The sequence below is a fragment of the Diospyros lotus genome, chromosome 4, assembly GCF_014633365.1.
Source record: "Diospyros lotus cultivar Yz01 chromosome 4, ASM1463336v1, whole genome shotgun sequence".
In the NCBI taxonomy this organism is placed as follows: Eukaryota; Viridiplantae; Streptophyta; class Magnoliopsida; order Ericales; family Ebenaceae; genus Diospyros; species Diospyros lotus.
The window spans coordinates 35,964,634-35,981,254 of NC_068341.1; the positions used below are offsets into that span (position 1 = coordinate 35,964,634).

Here is a 16,621-nt window from a genome sequence, read left to right on the forward strand (position 1 = left end):
AGAGGTGTGGTTATATGGACTAACCTCACTTCTAGACTGGAGCACTGCGACGATGAGGCCACTACACACTTGGCATGTGGTATCGTATGCGTGTGTCAGCTTGATGGGAATGAGTTGAGAGTGGACTGAGAGCGCTGTTATAATGAGGCTACTGCATACTTGGCGTGTGGTATCATAAATGTGTGCCAGTGTTATAAAGATGAGTTGGTTGAGGGAACTACTATGATGAGACCACTACATACCTGGCATATGGTATCATAGGTGGGAGCTAGATAGTAGGGGACTATAGAGTAGACTGATGGCACTGCTATGATGTGACCACTGCATACTTGGCGTGTGGTATTATAGGCGTGTGTTAGTGCCGCAGAGTTGAGAATGGGTTGAGGGCACTATTACGGTGAGGCCACTGCATACTTGGCGTGTGGTACCATAGATGTGTGCTAGTGCCACAAAATGGATTGGATTTATGGGCTTGGAATGGGTTGCCATGTGATATGAGTATTACGTTATTGCAAAATAATGTGATGTGCTTAAAGCATTATATAGGTCCTAGAGACGATATGGAAGCAAGGATACCAGATTGTGCCTTATCCATGCTATGGTTGGAGCTTATTATTTGTGTGGATTATATTGATCTCAGTTGTGACTTTATCTGTGATGTTCTATGTTACAATTCTACCTGTGTTACTCCTTGCTATGATTTTACCATATATTGTCTGTTATTACTTACTGAGTCATTGTTATGATATATCTCATGTTCCATTTCTTTATATTATATTTATTGGGCCTTGGGGCTCATTCTTTCTCTTTACATCATCCCAAGTACAGGTAAAGTGAAGATTGAGAGGGGTCTTAACGAGGCATGATCTGTTGGGTTAGATGTGTACAGAGGTCACCTGAATAAAAAGTCTTGGAAGCGTTTGTTGGTTGGTTGGTTTGTACCACGCTAACGATTGTGTTTATCACTTGGGCTTGTTGTACTCCCTTTGAGACAGCCTAATTGAATGCAATTGATAATGCTTACGTTTTACGTGGAAAAAAAAGAGTGGATTAATTGTTATTTGATGTTAATGGTATGGATGATCTTGATTGAGTTTTACTTTATTTCCATATGGAATTCCTATGCTAGGCGGGGCTTCTGGAGGCAGGCCCTTACAGTTTGGTCACAAAACCTTTATATTGGACTTTTGGGACTTTATAGTTGGTATCAGAGCAGGGTTTGGGGATGAGTCTCTATACATATAGGTGCGTGGATAGAGTCAAGAATGAGTCTTATGATTAGATATGAGCAAAAATTGGAATTCGAATTCTGAATATGTTGTTTGTGCAGGGAGATGAAAGTTCACAGAGGGAGGCCATTGGTCAAAGTAGAGGGCAGGGTTAATTTGCACCTGCACATGTACCTATGGCAACATCTAAGACTCAGGAAGAGTCTAGTAAAGACTAGCAAGAGGAGATGGAATAGGGTGAGGGACCTTGGCAGGGATATAGAGAATAGTTGAGATGTTCATTGTTGATCAGGTAAGACCAAAACAGGTACCTCGAGAGGCTGAGATGGGTTTAGTTGAGACTAATGTCAATGGTCAGCCTTCTTACTTGGTGGTCCATGAGATTGATGACTACGGCGGGGGTCGGTTGCTTAAGTATTTTATGGCACTTTGACGACTTGAATTTTATGGGGGTATGGATGTGTTAGTGGTAGAAAGTTGGTTGTCATTAGTAGAAAAACAACTTCGATCTATGAGATGCAATGATAGCCAAAAGGTGCAGTTAGCTACCTTTCTTTTGTGAGGAAACACAGAACAATGGTGGGAAACTGCCAGACAGAGGTATATCAGCAGGGAACCATCGTGGATTGAATTTCAAGAAGTTTTTAACGGACATTTCTTTCCTGAGTAGGTTAGGGAACTTAAAGCTTATGATTTCTTTGAGTTGGTACAAGGTAACAAGACTGTGGTGCAATACGAATCAGAGTTTATTTCTCTAGCTTGATTTGCCCCAGATTTAGTTTCGACTGAGGCCAAGAAAACGACCAAATTTCATATGGGCTTACATATGGATATTCGCTATGTATTGGCAGGTGCATGGATTACTTACTATCTACTGTGGTACAGAGAGCTTATGCCATTGAGCGAAATATGATTGAGTTGAGAATGGAACAGGCTACTCAAAAAAGGGTGAGTTCATCTCAAGGCCACAAATGGGATCGGAAAAAAAAAGACAGAAGGCCAGTTTAATCAAGAGTGCATATGGGATCCCATCGTGCAACACTTGTGGCAAGAAGCATAGTGGTCCCTGTCATCTAGACATAATAGTATGTTTTCTATGTGGCCAGGTAGGGCACAAATAGAAAGGTTGTCCTCGGAGTTGAGAGGGTGGAGATCAGTGGTCAAAAGGCCAGGACCAAAAACCTAAAGTGAGACAGGGTATGCCCAGGATGCATGGGACAGTTCCTGAAACAACAGCATATCCTATTCAGCCACCTGCTACGGATCGACCTCATGTTCAGGGTAGGGTTTTCGCCTTGGCGGCAGGCGATGCTAAGGGAGGTAGTGAGATTATTCGAGGTATTTTCTTTATTTGTATGTTAGTGGCATGCATGTGCTTTTTGATGCAAATTATTTTCACCTTAGTGTGGCACCGGGAGCTGTATGTCATATCTCTATGTTTTTTTTTTTTTTTTAGGATTGTATTGCTATATTACGTGCCACGCCACATCTGTGAATGTAGTGTTAGTTGGTAGAGAGATGTTTCGCAGTTGTGAGACTGAGGTGCATGGTAAGGAGTTATTTGGTGATCTAGGGGTATTGGATACTGAAGATTTTGATTTTAATTTCGGTATGAATTGGTTATTCTAATATTGTGTTGGGGTTGATTGTCGAGGAAAGGTAATTTATTTTGAGTTATCTTAGCAATCAATTGTCTGGTATAAGAGTAATAAGTGATTGATGATTTTGGCATCAATCACTTCTGTCTCTAACCATGTTACAATTCTAATCACACTAATAACAAGCTCATAGGATTATATTAATCAGCTTCGGTCTCTAACCACACTAATAACAAGCTTATAGGAGCTTGTTATTAGTGTGAATTATATTAATCTCAGTTGTGACTCTATCTGTGATGTTCCATGTTACAATTCTACCTATGTTACTCCATGCTACGATTCTACCATATATTGTCTATTATTGCTTATTGAGTTTTCGTTATGATATGTCTCATGCTCCATTTCTTTATATTATACTTGTTGGGTCTTGCGGCTCATTTCTTTTCTTTACATAATTTTAAGTACAAGTAAAGCAAAGATTGAGATGAGTCCTAGCGGGGCATAATCTATTGGGTTAGATATATACAGAGCTCACCTGAACAAAAGGTCTTGGGGGCGTTTGATGGTTAGTTGGTTTGTACCATGCTAATGGATGTATTTGTTTATCACTTGGGCTTGTTATACTCTCTTTGAGACAACCTAACGGAATGTAATTGATAATGCTTATGTTGTTCTATGTGGAAAAAAAAGAAAAAGTGAATTCAATGCTATTTGATGTTAATGGTATGGATGATCGTGATTGAGTTTTACTTTGTTTCTATCTTGCATGAACTTTCCCTCGTAATTCCTATGCTAGCAAGGCTTTCAGAGGCAGCCCCTCACAATTTGGTCACATTGACTTTATATTGGACTTTCGGATCTTTACAGTTTTTTCCTTTCATCTTGAAGGATTTTTTATGTTAAATCTTTGAGTTTAATTGTTTGATTTTATTAAGTTTATTTGGTTATTGTTGTCATTATCTAGTAATATATTATATATATTGCCACAATTGTGAACAAATTTACTTTAAATTATTTAAGAATTTAATTTCTCTTCCAACATTGTAGGCAACTCTCATGGTATGATTGCTTTTATGATGTTAATATTTTAAAAATGATTCAAAATCTAACATATTTTTTAGTAAGTAAGATTATACGAATCCGGATTTAATAGAGAACAATGAAAGTTCATGAGACTGAAATTTATTATAATTATCATTATTATTGGATTACAGCTTTAATCATTATTTAAAATTTATTATAAGTTGCGAAGTTATAGTCATGAACATTGAAAATTAGCATATAATACACAATAACTAGTAAATCATTGTGTTTTAATTCGCTCAGTATTTGATTGTTCGCAATATCAACCAAAATTTCTTGCAAGCATGCCTAGCTAAATCACACAGATGGATGAGTTGTGCAAGGAATAAAACTTCGTCCCGTCACTCTCATGCTGACATGGCAGCATATAGCAGTCGTACACCAAGCCCAATTAACTCATTAATTGTTACGACTATTTCTCGTTCTATTCTTTATGGGTTGACCTTGACCTAGCAAGCCGATTCAATTGCATAAAGCCCAGTAGATCCCGAATTGAGTTCATCAAAGCAAACTCGCATATCTCTGGAACTCGAGCTCAGATCGTAGGACCAAGCGGGCTTTATACGAGCGAGCTCCCAACCACACTTCGAGCGAATTCCGAGCGACTCTTGCATTTCACCAGTCTAACCGATCATTTCATATAACGAGAATGTCACATGTTAGAGAATATTAATGGGTTAGGGGCCGTCCCATTTGGGCCATTCAGACCAAACCTGGCCCTGTCCTTTCGGCCCATGTCGGTCCCATCATGGCCCCTTGCAACAACATCATTATAGCCACTTCTGAATTTTGCGCCCCACCTTAGATCTCATCCTCATTAATGACGGATCCATCCACATTAATGAGGGTCTCGTTGGCACCTTGCCGCTACATGGGCGCTGGATGTTCTATCCCATCACATATAGACGTACATCACATGTAGGAGGGCATCTCTTTCTCTTATATATCAGCCAGCTTTTTCCAGAGCCATTGTATGCTTTTTCCCGCCAACTTGCTGATATTCTGCATTTCCTTACTCGCTTACTTACTTGAGTATTGGAGTATTTTGCAGAGGCCAACTGGCTGACGGGTCAACAAACCAAACCAGATAACCCCTTTCTTCTTCTTGGATTCATTACACTAGTGCGGGCCAATGAATCACAGTCGACATTAATATACTTGTTTTTAATTATACAAGGGTTATACTTATATATATCCTATATTTTTATATTAAATAGAGTTAATTGAAATCCATTAGACCATTTAAATGAGAAATGATCATCGTCTAACAAAACAGCACATGAGATGGCAATATGGTCCAAGAAGACAAGAGCATCTTAGATTGATCCAGCACGAAATGACTCTTCAAATGGTTACCAATTGTAGTACTGGTTTTGGTGGTGTTTATATATGATTATTAGTTATATGTGTTTTGACTAGTATTAAAAATGGAGGTAATTAATTAAGCAAATACCAGTGTAAGGAAAATAATTTGGTTAAATATATACATCTTAAGTAGCAGACTCCATTCTAGCCTTAACTCCTAATCCAGTGGAGTAACCCTTCTTTTCTATCTTCCATCTCTAGCTACCTACATCTGGGCTCATCTCGCTACAATTTCTGTGCCTCTACCCAGCTCCTTTTTAGTGACGGTGCTGGGTGAAGCATTGTAACTGTGTTTCTCCCATTCCTCTATTTGCATGCTCTCCTTTAGGGTTTGGGCATTTTCAATCAACTTACCACTACTAGCTCACAAGCTTTGGGAGCATTGTGATTCTGATATATTTTTCTAATGGGATTTCGTGGATCAACTTGGCCATGGGACCTTGGGAAAAGGATTCAAAGTTTTGGCCAATCTTTTTTGCATCTTAGGGCAATAGGTAATCTCGATCCCTATACAAGTATGGTTCTAATTGCTCTGACGATGATGAAGTTGAAGCCGAGTTAGTTGTTTTGCTGAATTTGGTATGATCTCAAAGGCAAATGGTTGAGATTTAATCTGTCTCTTATTGGTTTTTACTTTATAAATGTAGGGGTTTGTATATATGATTTTGTATCTCCCACAATATATCAAGCGTTCTGGGTTGCCCTTCCTCTTTTGCCTATTACCTAGGGGCTCTTGGAGTGGCAGACAAGACGGATTCCTCATTTGTGTCGGCTATATGTCCCTTTAGGCCGCCTATCTTCCCTTTTCTTTCTTTTTGGCTGGGAGTCTCTCTTCTCTTTATATACAGGGATTTCAAAACCAATCCAATTAGCTCCTTTGCTCAATGCTTGATTCCTATCCTTGCTTATTTCCCAACTCCTACAAAAGAGTATCTGGGTTCTTTATAAACTAGCTAGTAGCCATATTGATGGGTATTAGGTTTTTTTGTTTGGACTTGCTGTCATACTACATTGTTTGGGAGGGACGGATTAACTTTCTTCTATTATTATTGGCCTTGTGCCTTGATCTTAATCCAAGCTAAAGAAAAGAAAAAAAGAAAAAGTTAGTCAACCCTATAGTGGGATAAAGGTTTTGTATATTGTTGTATGCACATAAAATTAATGTCCTTTTTCTTTCATTTGAAATTCTTAGTATTCGTAGATATCCGGACATGTATCTTGATTTCACATATATAGGTACGAAAAACTTCAAATCATCAAATACTAATTAGGAAAAAATGTTGATTTTGAGCAACAAAAAACAAATGTGTGTAGCAAAACATGTGCTATAAGTTTCAGATGATCAAAAAAGGCAAGGGAAAAAGTCATCAATCATCTTCTATAAAAACAAAAAGTGTTAATCTATTTCCCAGTTTGCATGATCTCCTTTAGTTATGTGATGCCATTTTCCCTCTCATGCGTACCATAGAAAGCACTCAACACAGTAGGGAAAACATTGTAATCTCTTACCTTCCACACATTGTTATGGATTTGAAGACTTGACATATACCCAATTCAATCCCCCATATACCTAAACCATTGCCCTCTCCATTCTCAATGCCTAACTTGAGCTCTTCTGGTTATGCAGCTCACATGGAAAATATCTTAAGGTTTTCATCTTGAACATGCACCCTTTTTGAATTCGGCAACCCAAATATACCTAACAATGGCGATGATGAATTCTCCTCACATGCCATTGCGCCCAAGAAACAGCTTATTATCACTTACTTTTTAGTAGCTAGCAAGGTATATAGTTAATTCTAGGGTTTTCAATTTAACATATAGTGGGATGTCCTCGACAAGCTTGTAGTACCATCCGATCCTTTAATCGTTTTTGTTTACCGATCATCATTGCTATTAATTAGATTAGAAGAAATAGGATTAAGGCTTACAATAAACAGAGGATATCAGTACAGATTTAGTTAATGGACTTTAAGACATTGTTAAAGAAGAATTCCACCAGAACCACCAACATGATTGATTAGGTATATGGGCCCTAACCTTGAAAATCATTCCACAAAAACTGATATTTTAGGTCAGATTAGACTGGGTCATCTAGATAACGGCCTCAGATTTCCGACCTAAACCTGTAAATCAACACCCGATAACGTTAACCAAATGACTTATAAAGTGGACCGCGAAGTGATTTTATAGGGTATTTAATTAAGAAACTTTCCTCCTTGGCAGGGGATTTCGAGAATTTATTTTCTTGAAAAATTTAATCAGAGAAAATTCCATCATCATCATCGCGCTGGTTTCTTTATTTCCTCTCTAAAGCCAAAAATTTGCAAATAGGAAGAAGAAGAATTGGAAACAAGCCACACATCTCATCAAAAGGAAGGCTAAACATTTCAAATAAGCCCACATAATTTAGAAACATTTCTCAGATGTGTGTATATATATACACAATTAATGACCTAATCGATCAACACTAGTAGTAGCAGATGTATAGATTATTATGCATATATATATAGAAAGAAAGTTACTCAGTCATCCCTCCTTCAAAATACACAGTGGAAATTAAGCAAAAGAAAATGGATATATGGGAGTCAGTCAATTCATGATATTGGCTCTCCTCTTCTTACACACAACCTACACATCACAAATTCTTATATATATATATATATATATATATAGTTCTACCAGCTCCCATTTGATGAAGATTGATTTAACACTCACTTACTACCTCAGTCTCCACTTCCCTTCTGTGGAAATTCCGGTGGCACCCGCAGGCGGAGCACGTGAGTTCGCCGCCGGTCCCTTCCTCTCCGCTTGCCATGAACTCCCTGCATCCGTCAACGGCGTACCCTCCGATGCCGGCTGCGTGGTTCTTCTGGCACTCCCGGTACCTCACAGTCCTGACTGTGAAAGATGAATTGGTAGAGTTTCTTGAGGCGGCTGCTTCTCTCTTCAGCACCACTTGACGCTTTCTCATTTCTTCTATTGGCCCTTCTTCTCCCAATGCTCTAAATTCTGGCATAGAGAGAGAGAGAGAGAGAGAGAGAGAGAGAGAGCAAGTCTATGTATTTGGCTTAATTTGTGGCCAGCCCTAACCCTAGAAGCCATATTTATAGCCAGAAAAACCAACCTTAGTGACTTCGTACCTTACAGTCATTAATTCAAAACAACTCAATTATTTATAATTTAATGAGTCAATAATCAATTATTGTTAGTATTTCTGAAAGTCCTAGTGTCACGTTATTTTGATGACATTTTTTTTTGGGGGTCTAGCTAAAAATTCTATAAAAAGTATCATTTTTCTATTGTGTTTGATATTCAAAGGTAAACCTTAAAATGATGGACATGAATTGATACCCAACTCCCTAGCAACTTTTTATGTAGTAGATTGAAAACAATTTGGCACCTATTAAAGTGCAGGGTTTGGATCCCAATGCAAAACCCTAAAACTATGAGACAGCTTTGCATTTTAGGGCAATGATAACAGCCAATGTTGTTTGTTATATATGGGAATGAACAGCTAAGCAGCCTTGAAAAACCTCTAATTCTCTGTGGCCCCAAAAGGCCTAAACTGATCGCAAAGGGCAGGCTGTGGGGTGCAATGAAGCGATGCCAAACTGTGCCCAACACGTACGGCAAAATCCTTTTACCTTGCGTGCTTGTTTGCATGTAGCAAATTAGTTAATGACCAATTAAATGAAAGATTGATTGTGTTATTTGCAACACGATCCTCAGTACATTTTGTTCCGATCCAAATGGAGAAAAGTGTCTCTATATATGTAAAAGTGGGCAAGGAGGGCTTGTAGGTTCTTAGTCGATGCCTTTCCTAGTTGCTTAGTATCTTTCCATGGAGAAAAGTGAACGGGCTTAGGTTAGTTTTCCTGTTTGTGCTCTCTTGAATCTCATGGCCTTATAATCTTAGTGCGCTTCTCTCTTGGGGATTGATCTTGTATTCTTGGCCTCTTTAGGTCTTGAGTTTGGCTTGTGATTCTTTTGTTATTAATTTGGGTGGACTTAGACATAGGGAATGAAAGAAAGCATTTATTTTTCTTTTTCGTTAGAAAAAATGTGAGAGAGAATTTAGTTGATTGAGTTAAATAAGCAATTCAATTTAAAATAAATTTTATAGTTATATATATCTTCTAAAACTTGAATATACTTAATTAACCTCGGAATAGTCTTAATTAAAACATTAAAAACTTTACACCCCATTCATTAGAAGAAATAGGGAAAAAAAGGAATGGTCTTAATTTCCGCGTATTTGCTTCTTTGTTGATTTTTTTCCTAAGTAATCCCCCAATTCATCTCTCTTTCCCTTCTAAGAGATTATTCAAACCATCCAAAATTTACTGTTTCCATCCGAATTTTTAACTTATCTTCTGAAGTCTTTCAATCCAAACAAGCTGTTAGGTAAAATGGCAAATCATCAAGGACGATATCTATCATGAAATTGTTATAATTTTTTGTCGCAAATGTATATATATATTATCAAAATGATATGTTAATGATACTGTTATAATTAATTTTTTTTGCTAGGTAATGATACTTCTATAATTAAGTATAAGGTAAACTATTAAAAAATATCTAATTTTTGCCTTATGTTAATGATACTCTTACTGTTAATTTTTTATGTGGCAAGTTGTTTGATGTCTTAGTTGATGAGCTTGAATTTGCTACTTAAGAAGGGGCCAAGAGCTTACAAAAATACAAGAACAGTGGCAAAAACTTTACCATCAACCTAAGTTGTGAGTTTTTCATCTCGTCGTGTGCTTATCTGACAAGAACATGGCACTTTGTTCATTAAGTCATCTAACATAGCTTATTGTGTTAGCAATTATAGGTAAATAATAAAGGTAACAAACAGTAGTTTGTAAATGAAATTAAATAATAGGGTAAATTGCACAAATCACTACTCAAGTTTGACATAATTACAAAAAATATTCACGATTTGAAAATAGCATCAAGTACCCCTTAGTTAGATGTTAATGTAAGATGGTGAAATAACAATTTTACCCTCATGATAAAAAATGATTTCTGATTTTAACAAAGAATTAAACAAAAAAGAAAAGCAGTATACAATAAAAAAAAAAAAAAATCAATGATGATTGATTGTTGGTCAGTAACCACAACCAATGTCATTATTCCATATATGAAAATAGAGAGAGAGGAGAAGAAGAAAAAAAAAAAAAATGGGTAAAGATAAGCTTGGTCACTGCACCATATATGAAATAATATGGTTTTAGATTTGGAAGGCCCTTCCTTATTGGGGTTTCAACATCTAAAATCTCGATCTAGCTTCCAATTGAAACCTCAACTGAAACCCAAAGCTAGGTTTCAATTTGGAACCCAAATGACCAAAAACACAAAAACTAAAAAGATAAAGGGAATGGATTGAAACCCTTGTTGATAAACCTTTTCAGTGAGAAGGTGTTAGGTGGAACCGTAAACCAATTTAGGTGTTTGAGTTCTTCAAAACTCATTTATCTAGGAACACACACACATATAGACCGAGGAGGTGGAGGGGAGCGTATTAAGATAATGACGACCAGTGATGGCGAAGGAATTAGATCAGTGGTGGTCGATGATGAAGGGAGTAGCCTTTTTACATATAAGGGTAATTTGGTTATTTTATAATATTTAATAAGATTAACTAGAGACAAGGAGAATTGTCACATAATATTAAATTTTAGAAGTGCGTATATAATTTTACCTAAATAATATAAGTTGGATGTTCTTATTGAAAATATTAAATTAATCTAAAAATAAAAATAAAATGAAGGTTAAGTTTTTTTTTTTTTTTTTTTGAATAATTTACCCTTAATTAGAATTAAGCGCTATTGTGCTTTTATGGTGCTAGAGATTATCACAAATCGCATCTGCTTTCTGCATTTAGTAGCAAATTTGAGTAACCGTATTCACTTAAAAGAGTTATAGTGATATATATAAAGAATATTGAACTTGCAGAAGGATTCCCACAATTCAAGGAAGTCCTTCCTAACACATTTTAATTTTTCTTAATTTCCTAATAGAAAACATTATCTACTAAGCTTTTTCTATAATTTATAATTGGGACTTGACACCACAATGGGTTGGTGATGTCTTCATGTAAGCTATATATGTGTTGGATAGCACCTCCTAAAACACTTGTCGTCAATGGATTTTGCATTGCTGTTGACAGATATGCAAAAGTGATTATAATAATGGTAATCTTTGCAATTCCTTGTACAATCCCACCGTGCACTACAAATTCCCTCATTGGGAATTAATGTCCAATCAACATTATTATAACGGGTATTACAAATATTTATTAAGTAAATATTTATTTATTTTAATAGGTTTGGTGTTTTCCAGTTTGAGCTTTATCTTTTAAATTAATTTTTAAATATAAAAATAAATTTTAGTGTAATACTTAAGGTTTTTTTTTTTTTGTACCCATCCAAGACAAAAAAAAACCCACAAATACCCTGTGTGGTACCACCTACAAAAAAATAAAATTTTTTGAAACAAAATAATCTCTAAACAAGACCTTGCGACAATGTGCCTTAGGGCAATATGTGTGCCTCGCAGTATAGGTATAAATTCAACATGGAATGGTCTTGAGACTGGGTCTTGTGACAAGGAAAATTATCTTGGCACCAATAGGGCTCATGACACTATGCCTTAAGACAAATAATCACAACAGAGTAAGCTTTGTGGTAAAGATGGGCCTTCCGACAAAGCTTAAGTTTTCTCTCGACAAAACCAAGCACTCTCGCAAAAGAGTGATTGTATCGGTAAAAGTCAAGCCTCATGGCAAAGGCAAGGTGCCCTCATGGCAAGGACTTAGCCTCTTAGCAACCCCAAGCATCCCCACGACAAGGCCTTAACCTCGCGGCAATAAAGAGTCTTGCAACCAACTGTCTTGCGGCATGGCGGTTCTTGTGGCATAAACCTTTGTCTTGGCTTAGAAGACCTCACAGTAGTGTCATCCTAACGGCAATGTGCTCCTTCGCAACAAGGTCAAGCCTCGCAACAAGGCCTTAGCATCTTGACATAATGTGCCTTGAAGCATATTCCTTGCGATAGTGTGATTCTAACGACAAAGACGAATCTTGCAATAAAGGCATAATAGGCTTCGTGACAAAGATATCATCTTAGCATAAATAAGCCTTGTGATAGTGTGCCTTGCAGTAGTGTAATGCATAAATAGGCTTTGCAGCAATAAGATCCTTGTGGAAAAATCGCGGCTAAAGCCTATTTATGCATTATGAGGGTAATGCATAAATATTTAACTGCCGCTAAGTACTCACTATTTTTGCATTTTGCGGCGGTTTTTCAAAAATCGCCGCTAAATTTAATATTTTTTGAATTTTGTGATGGTTTTTGAAAATCGCCGCAAATGTTAATTTAATTTTAATTTTAAATTATTTTATTATTTAATTATTTTTTAAATTTAGCGACGATTTTTTGAAAATCGTCGCAAAAAAACATGTTTTACTGAATTTTGCGGCAGTTTTATGAAATCGCTGCAAAATTTTAAGGAAACCGCTGCAAAAATCATATTTTGAGACGGTTTCAAAATCGCCGCAAAATACCATGTTTTGCGGAGATTTTTAGAACCGCCGCAAAAAATCAATTTTTTTGTAGTGATGGGCCTTGCAGCAAAGAGGTATCTTCTGGCATGGCCTCCTTCTTACTGCTAGATGACTGACATGTATCGACACCAGATATCTCGGGATTTATGCCTTATAAATACCCTGCTACAAGACTTTGAAAATGATCCAAATATTTTGGTAAACTTTAAACACTAAGAGCATTTCTACGGTTTCTTGTGGGGACTTAAGCATCGAAAGGTTATCACGGGAAGGATTCCCACGAACCTTCTAACTCTTTTTGTGAATATCAACAGGAAGACAGAAGATCCTTGCGACACTCTCATCCTCGTGGCAACATCCTTGCAACAAGACACAAACCTTGTAGCAATCTTCTTACGACACCAACCTTCTTGTAGCAACATCCTTGTTACAAGATACAAACCTTGCGACAACCTCTTTGTGGCACCACCTCCCTTGTGACACTATCCTCTTTACAACAACATCATCTTTATGGCAACAACATCCTTGGCACTCATTTTTTGGGGGCATTCACATCCTTAAGGCAGTCTCATCCTTGCGACACTCATATTGAGTCGGGCAATTACATCCTTATGGCACTCACATCCTTGAGGTAGTCTCATTTTTGTGACAATTTTGTTCCTCTAGACAATCATGGTAATTTTAGCCAGTCCCATGTTATAAAATTTAATTATTGTACTTTTGGTAACAATACCTCGAGACACCACATGCATACATATATTATATGACTACTCCACAAAAGGACAACTGCATCTAGACTACGTACCTTGGGCAAGACGCTTTACAACAACACATACCAAGGCAACACCGCAGATGCCAAACAAGGTTGGCTTTGGCTTGATGGCTTAAGCAGCAAAGACACATTTGAATTGAGAACATTGAACCGCACAATCATTGACTGTATAAAAGGAGAGACAATAGTGCTAAGCATACAACACTTTTAATGTCACGTTAGAAATGAAACATAGACAACCAACAAAGTTTTGGCTAATATCTTTAGGTAATGTTTATTAACCAAGATATGGGATGAAAAATGTAATATATGGAAAGCATTCAAGACCTTTTAATTTTTTAATGTGTTTGTTAAACTTATCTGACAATCTCTGAAAAATTATCACGTGACTTTTTATCTGACTTTTTATAGATATATTTATCTGGCCCTCCCTCCAGATAAATTTATTTAAGATTTTATAGATAAATATAAATTACTCATATGTCTCTTCTAACATAATTAATGTCGTTTAATATATTTTTAAAATTTAAATTTATTAAGTCTTAAAATTAATGTTATTTAATACATTTTTAAATTGCCATATATTTTGGCAATTTTTAAAATTTAAATTTCTCTCTCTCTCTCTCTCTCTATATTTTATTATCTAATACAAATTATTTCACCCATTTTTTAAATTATTTTATTATCTAATATGAAAACAAGGTTGTTAAAATCGGGATTTTAAGTGGGATCAACAAAGGGTCCATAAAATCGTATCGTAAAATCGAATCGTAAAATCGTAAGATTTTAGAGATAATTAAAAATACCCTTTAATTTTTGTAAATATATGTTTATAATAACACAATTTTGTAGAAAATGAATTAATATCATTTAATAACCTAATTATTCCTTATTATAATTCAAAAGATGATATTTCCAAAATATAGCTCAAAAACTAGCAGGTTGGTATAGGCAATTTAAAGGCAAAATATAGGTAATTTAGAGGTAAAATATAGCTTAAAATTCTTTAGAGGATACTTCCAACGTCTTCCATTAGATTTAGATTGTAATTTTTTCTTGATTTAACATTGATTAAATCAAGTAATATCCCGATTTGGAGTTGGGTGGTCCATTAATTAATTACTTGTTTCTCTTGATTTACTTATGCAATCAATGTTAAATCAAGTAAAAATTATAATTTAAATCAAGTAAATTGGAACTTATGCAATTAATGTTAGATGCTATGTGACATTAGAACTTATGCAATCAATGTTAAATCAAGTTCCAATTTAGAGGCAAAATATAACAATTCATTGCATAAGTTCTAATGTCAGATGCTATGTGACATTGAGACGTTGGAAGTATTCTCTAAATTACAACTTAAATCAATGGAGGTCTTTGAATCGTAAAATCGTTTGGGGATCTCTGAAGCGTAAAATCGTAAAATCGTACATGTAAAATCGAGATTTTATAGGATTTTATCCTAAATTAGATTTTACATGGGATTTGAATCGTTTGGGGGTCTTCGAATCGTAAAATCGTAAAATCGTACGCATAAAATCGGGATTTTAACAACAATGTATGAAAATATGTTTTGTCAATTTTTAATTATCTAAGTGGAATTATTCTAATTCCACCCATAATTATTTCTACTTTTTGAGTTTTTTTAGAATCTATTTTTGAAATGGATTTAGAAAAATAAAACACTATTTTTATTTTTTTTTTGTCAATTCACATTAGTCATAAAAAACTATTTTAATAATAAATTTGTTGTTGATGTTAATAAATAGTTTTGAATTAATTTGGTAATAGGAATATTTTGATAAAAACTTCTTATCTTAGTACTTTATCATATGCATTTAATAAATATAAAAAAAGAAAAAGTATTCACTACAAGAAAAATAGTTTTTGGCGACGGAATTTAGTGATAAAATTATTCCATCGCTAATTAGCGACGAATAGTGATGGGATTTTCGTCGCTAATTTTTTAAATATTTTTTAATTTAGTGACGAAATTAGCGATGGAAATGCCATAGCTAAAAAATAAAAAAAAATAAATAAAAAATTAAAATTTAGTGACAGGGTCAACATTGTAGCTAAAAAATAAAAAAAATAAAATAAAAAATTAAAATTTAGCGACAAGGTCAACATAGTAGCTAAAAAATAAAAAAAATTAAATAAAAAAATTAAAATTTAGCGACAGGGTTGACCCCGTTACTAAAAAATAAAAAAAATAAAAAATAAAAAATTTAGCGACGGCGTCAACCCGTCTCTAAAAAATAAAAAAAAATAGATAAAAAATTAAAATTTAGACATGGGTCACCCCATCGTTAAAAAATAAGAAAATTAAATAAATAATTAAAATTTAAATAAGAAATTAAAATTTTAATTAAAAGTTTTACATTTAAACATATCATAATAATTTTTACTAACATTAATATTAGTAAAAATTAAACTAATAATTTTTTAAACATATTACAAATAAAATCAAAATAAAAACATAATTTTTCACTGCTAATATAATAATTAATAAAGTTTTATTTGAATTAATAATGAAATAAAATTAAAATTAATATTCATTTCACTTTACTAATATTAATATTAAAATTAATATCATTAAATAAGTTTGAGAAACTTTGGTGTATAAATATAGTTTTGAAATATTTGAAAGAGAATATTATAAATATATTTTATATACATTAATAAAGAAGAAGGCTTCTAGATCGGCTGGCTCGCGTGTGGAACTTGGTCATGAGAGGTGGGGGGTTCAAATCCGGTAGAGAGCTTGAGGTAATAGTTGGGAGTAATATCCCAGCGTTGCCACATGGCGCACATAAAGAGAGGCCGGGTTCTAGCGTGGGTTGAATTTTGAGATTTGGGGTTGAATTTAGCGACGGGTAAAAAATAAAAAAAATTAAATAAAAAAATTAAAATTTAGCGACGCTAAAAATTAAAGACTAATTAAATAAAAAATTATAATTTAGAGACTGGATCCGTCGCTAAAAAGTAAGAAAAATTAAATAA

General features: G+C 34.8%; 1 protein-coding gene across 1 annotated transcript; it reads right to left on the minus strand.

The window, feature by feature from the left end:
• Positions 1 to 4,359: 4,359 nt before the first annotated feature.
• Positions 4,360 to 8,249, minus strand: LOC127799810 (mini zinc finger protein 2-like). Its single transcript, XM_052334029.1, has 2 exons — positions 8,001 to 8,249; positions 4,360 to 4,533 (listed from the first exon to the last, which is right to left on the minus strand). The coding sequence occupies exons 1-2, from the start codon at positions 8,247 to 8,249 to the stop codon at positions 4,360 to 4,362; spliced, it is 423 nt and encodes a 140-aa protein (XP_052189989.1).
• Between the last annotated feature and the right edge of the window lie 8,372 nt (positions 8,250 to 16,621).

What these genes read in the sequence shown, in the direction of transcription:
- LOC127799810 (XM_052334029.1), bottom strand. Translation starts at nt 8,249, where the DNA reads ATGAGAAAGCGTCAAGTGGTGCTGAAGAGAGAAGCAGCCGCCTCAAGA. An exon ending in GAAGGGAAGTGGAGACTGAG is followed by an intron (nt 4,534 to 8,000) that starts GTAGTAAGTGAG and finishes ATGATCGGTTAG; the next exon opens with ACTGGTGAAATGCAAGAGTC.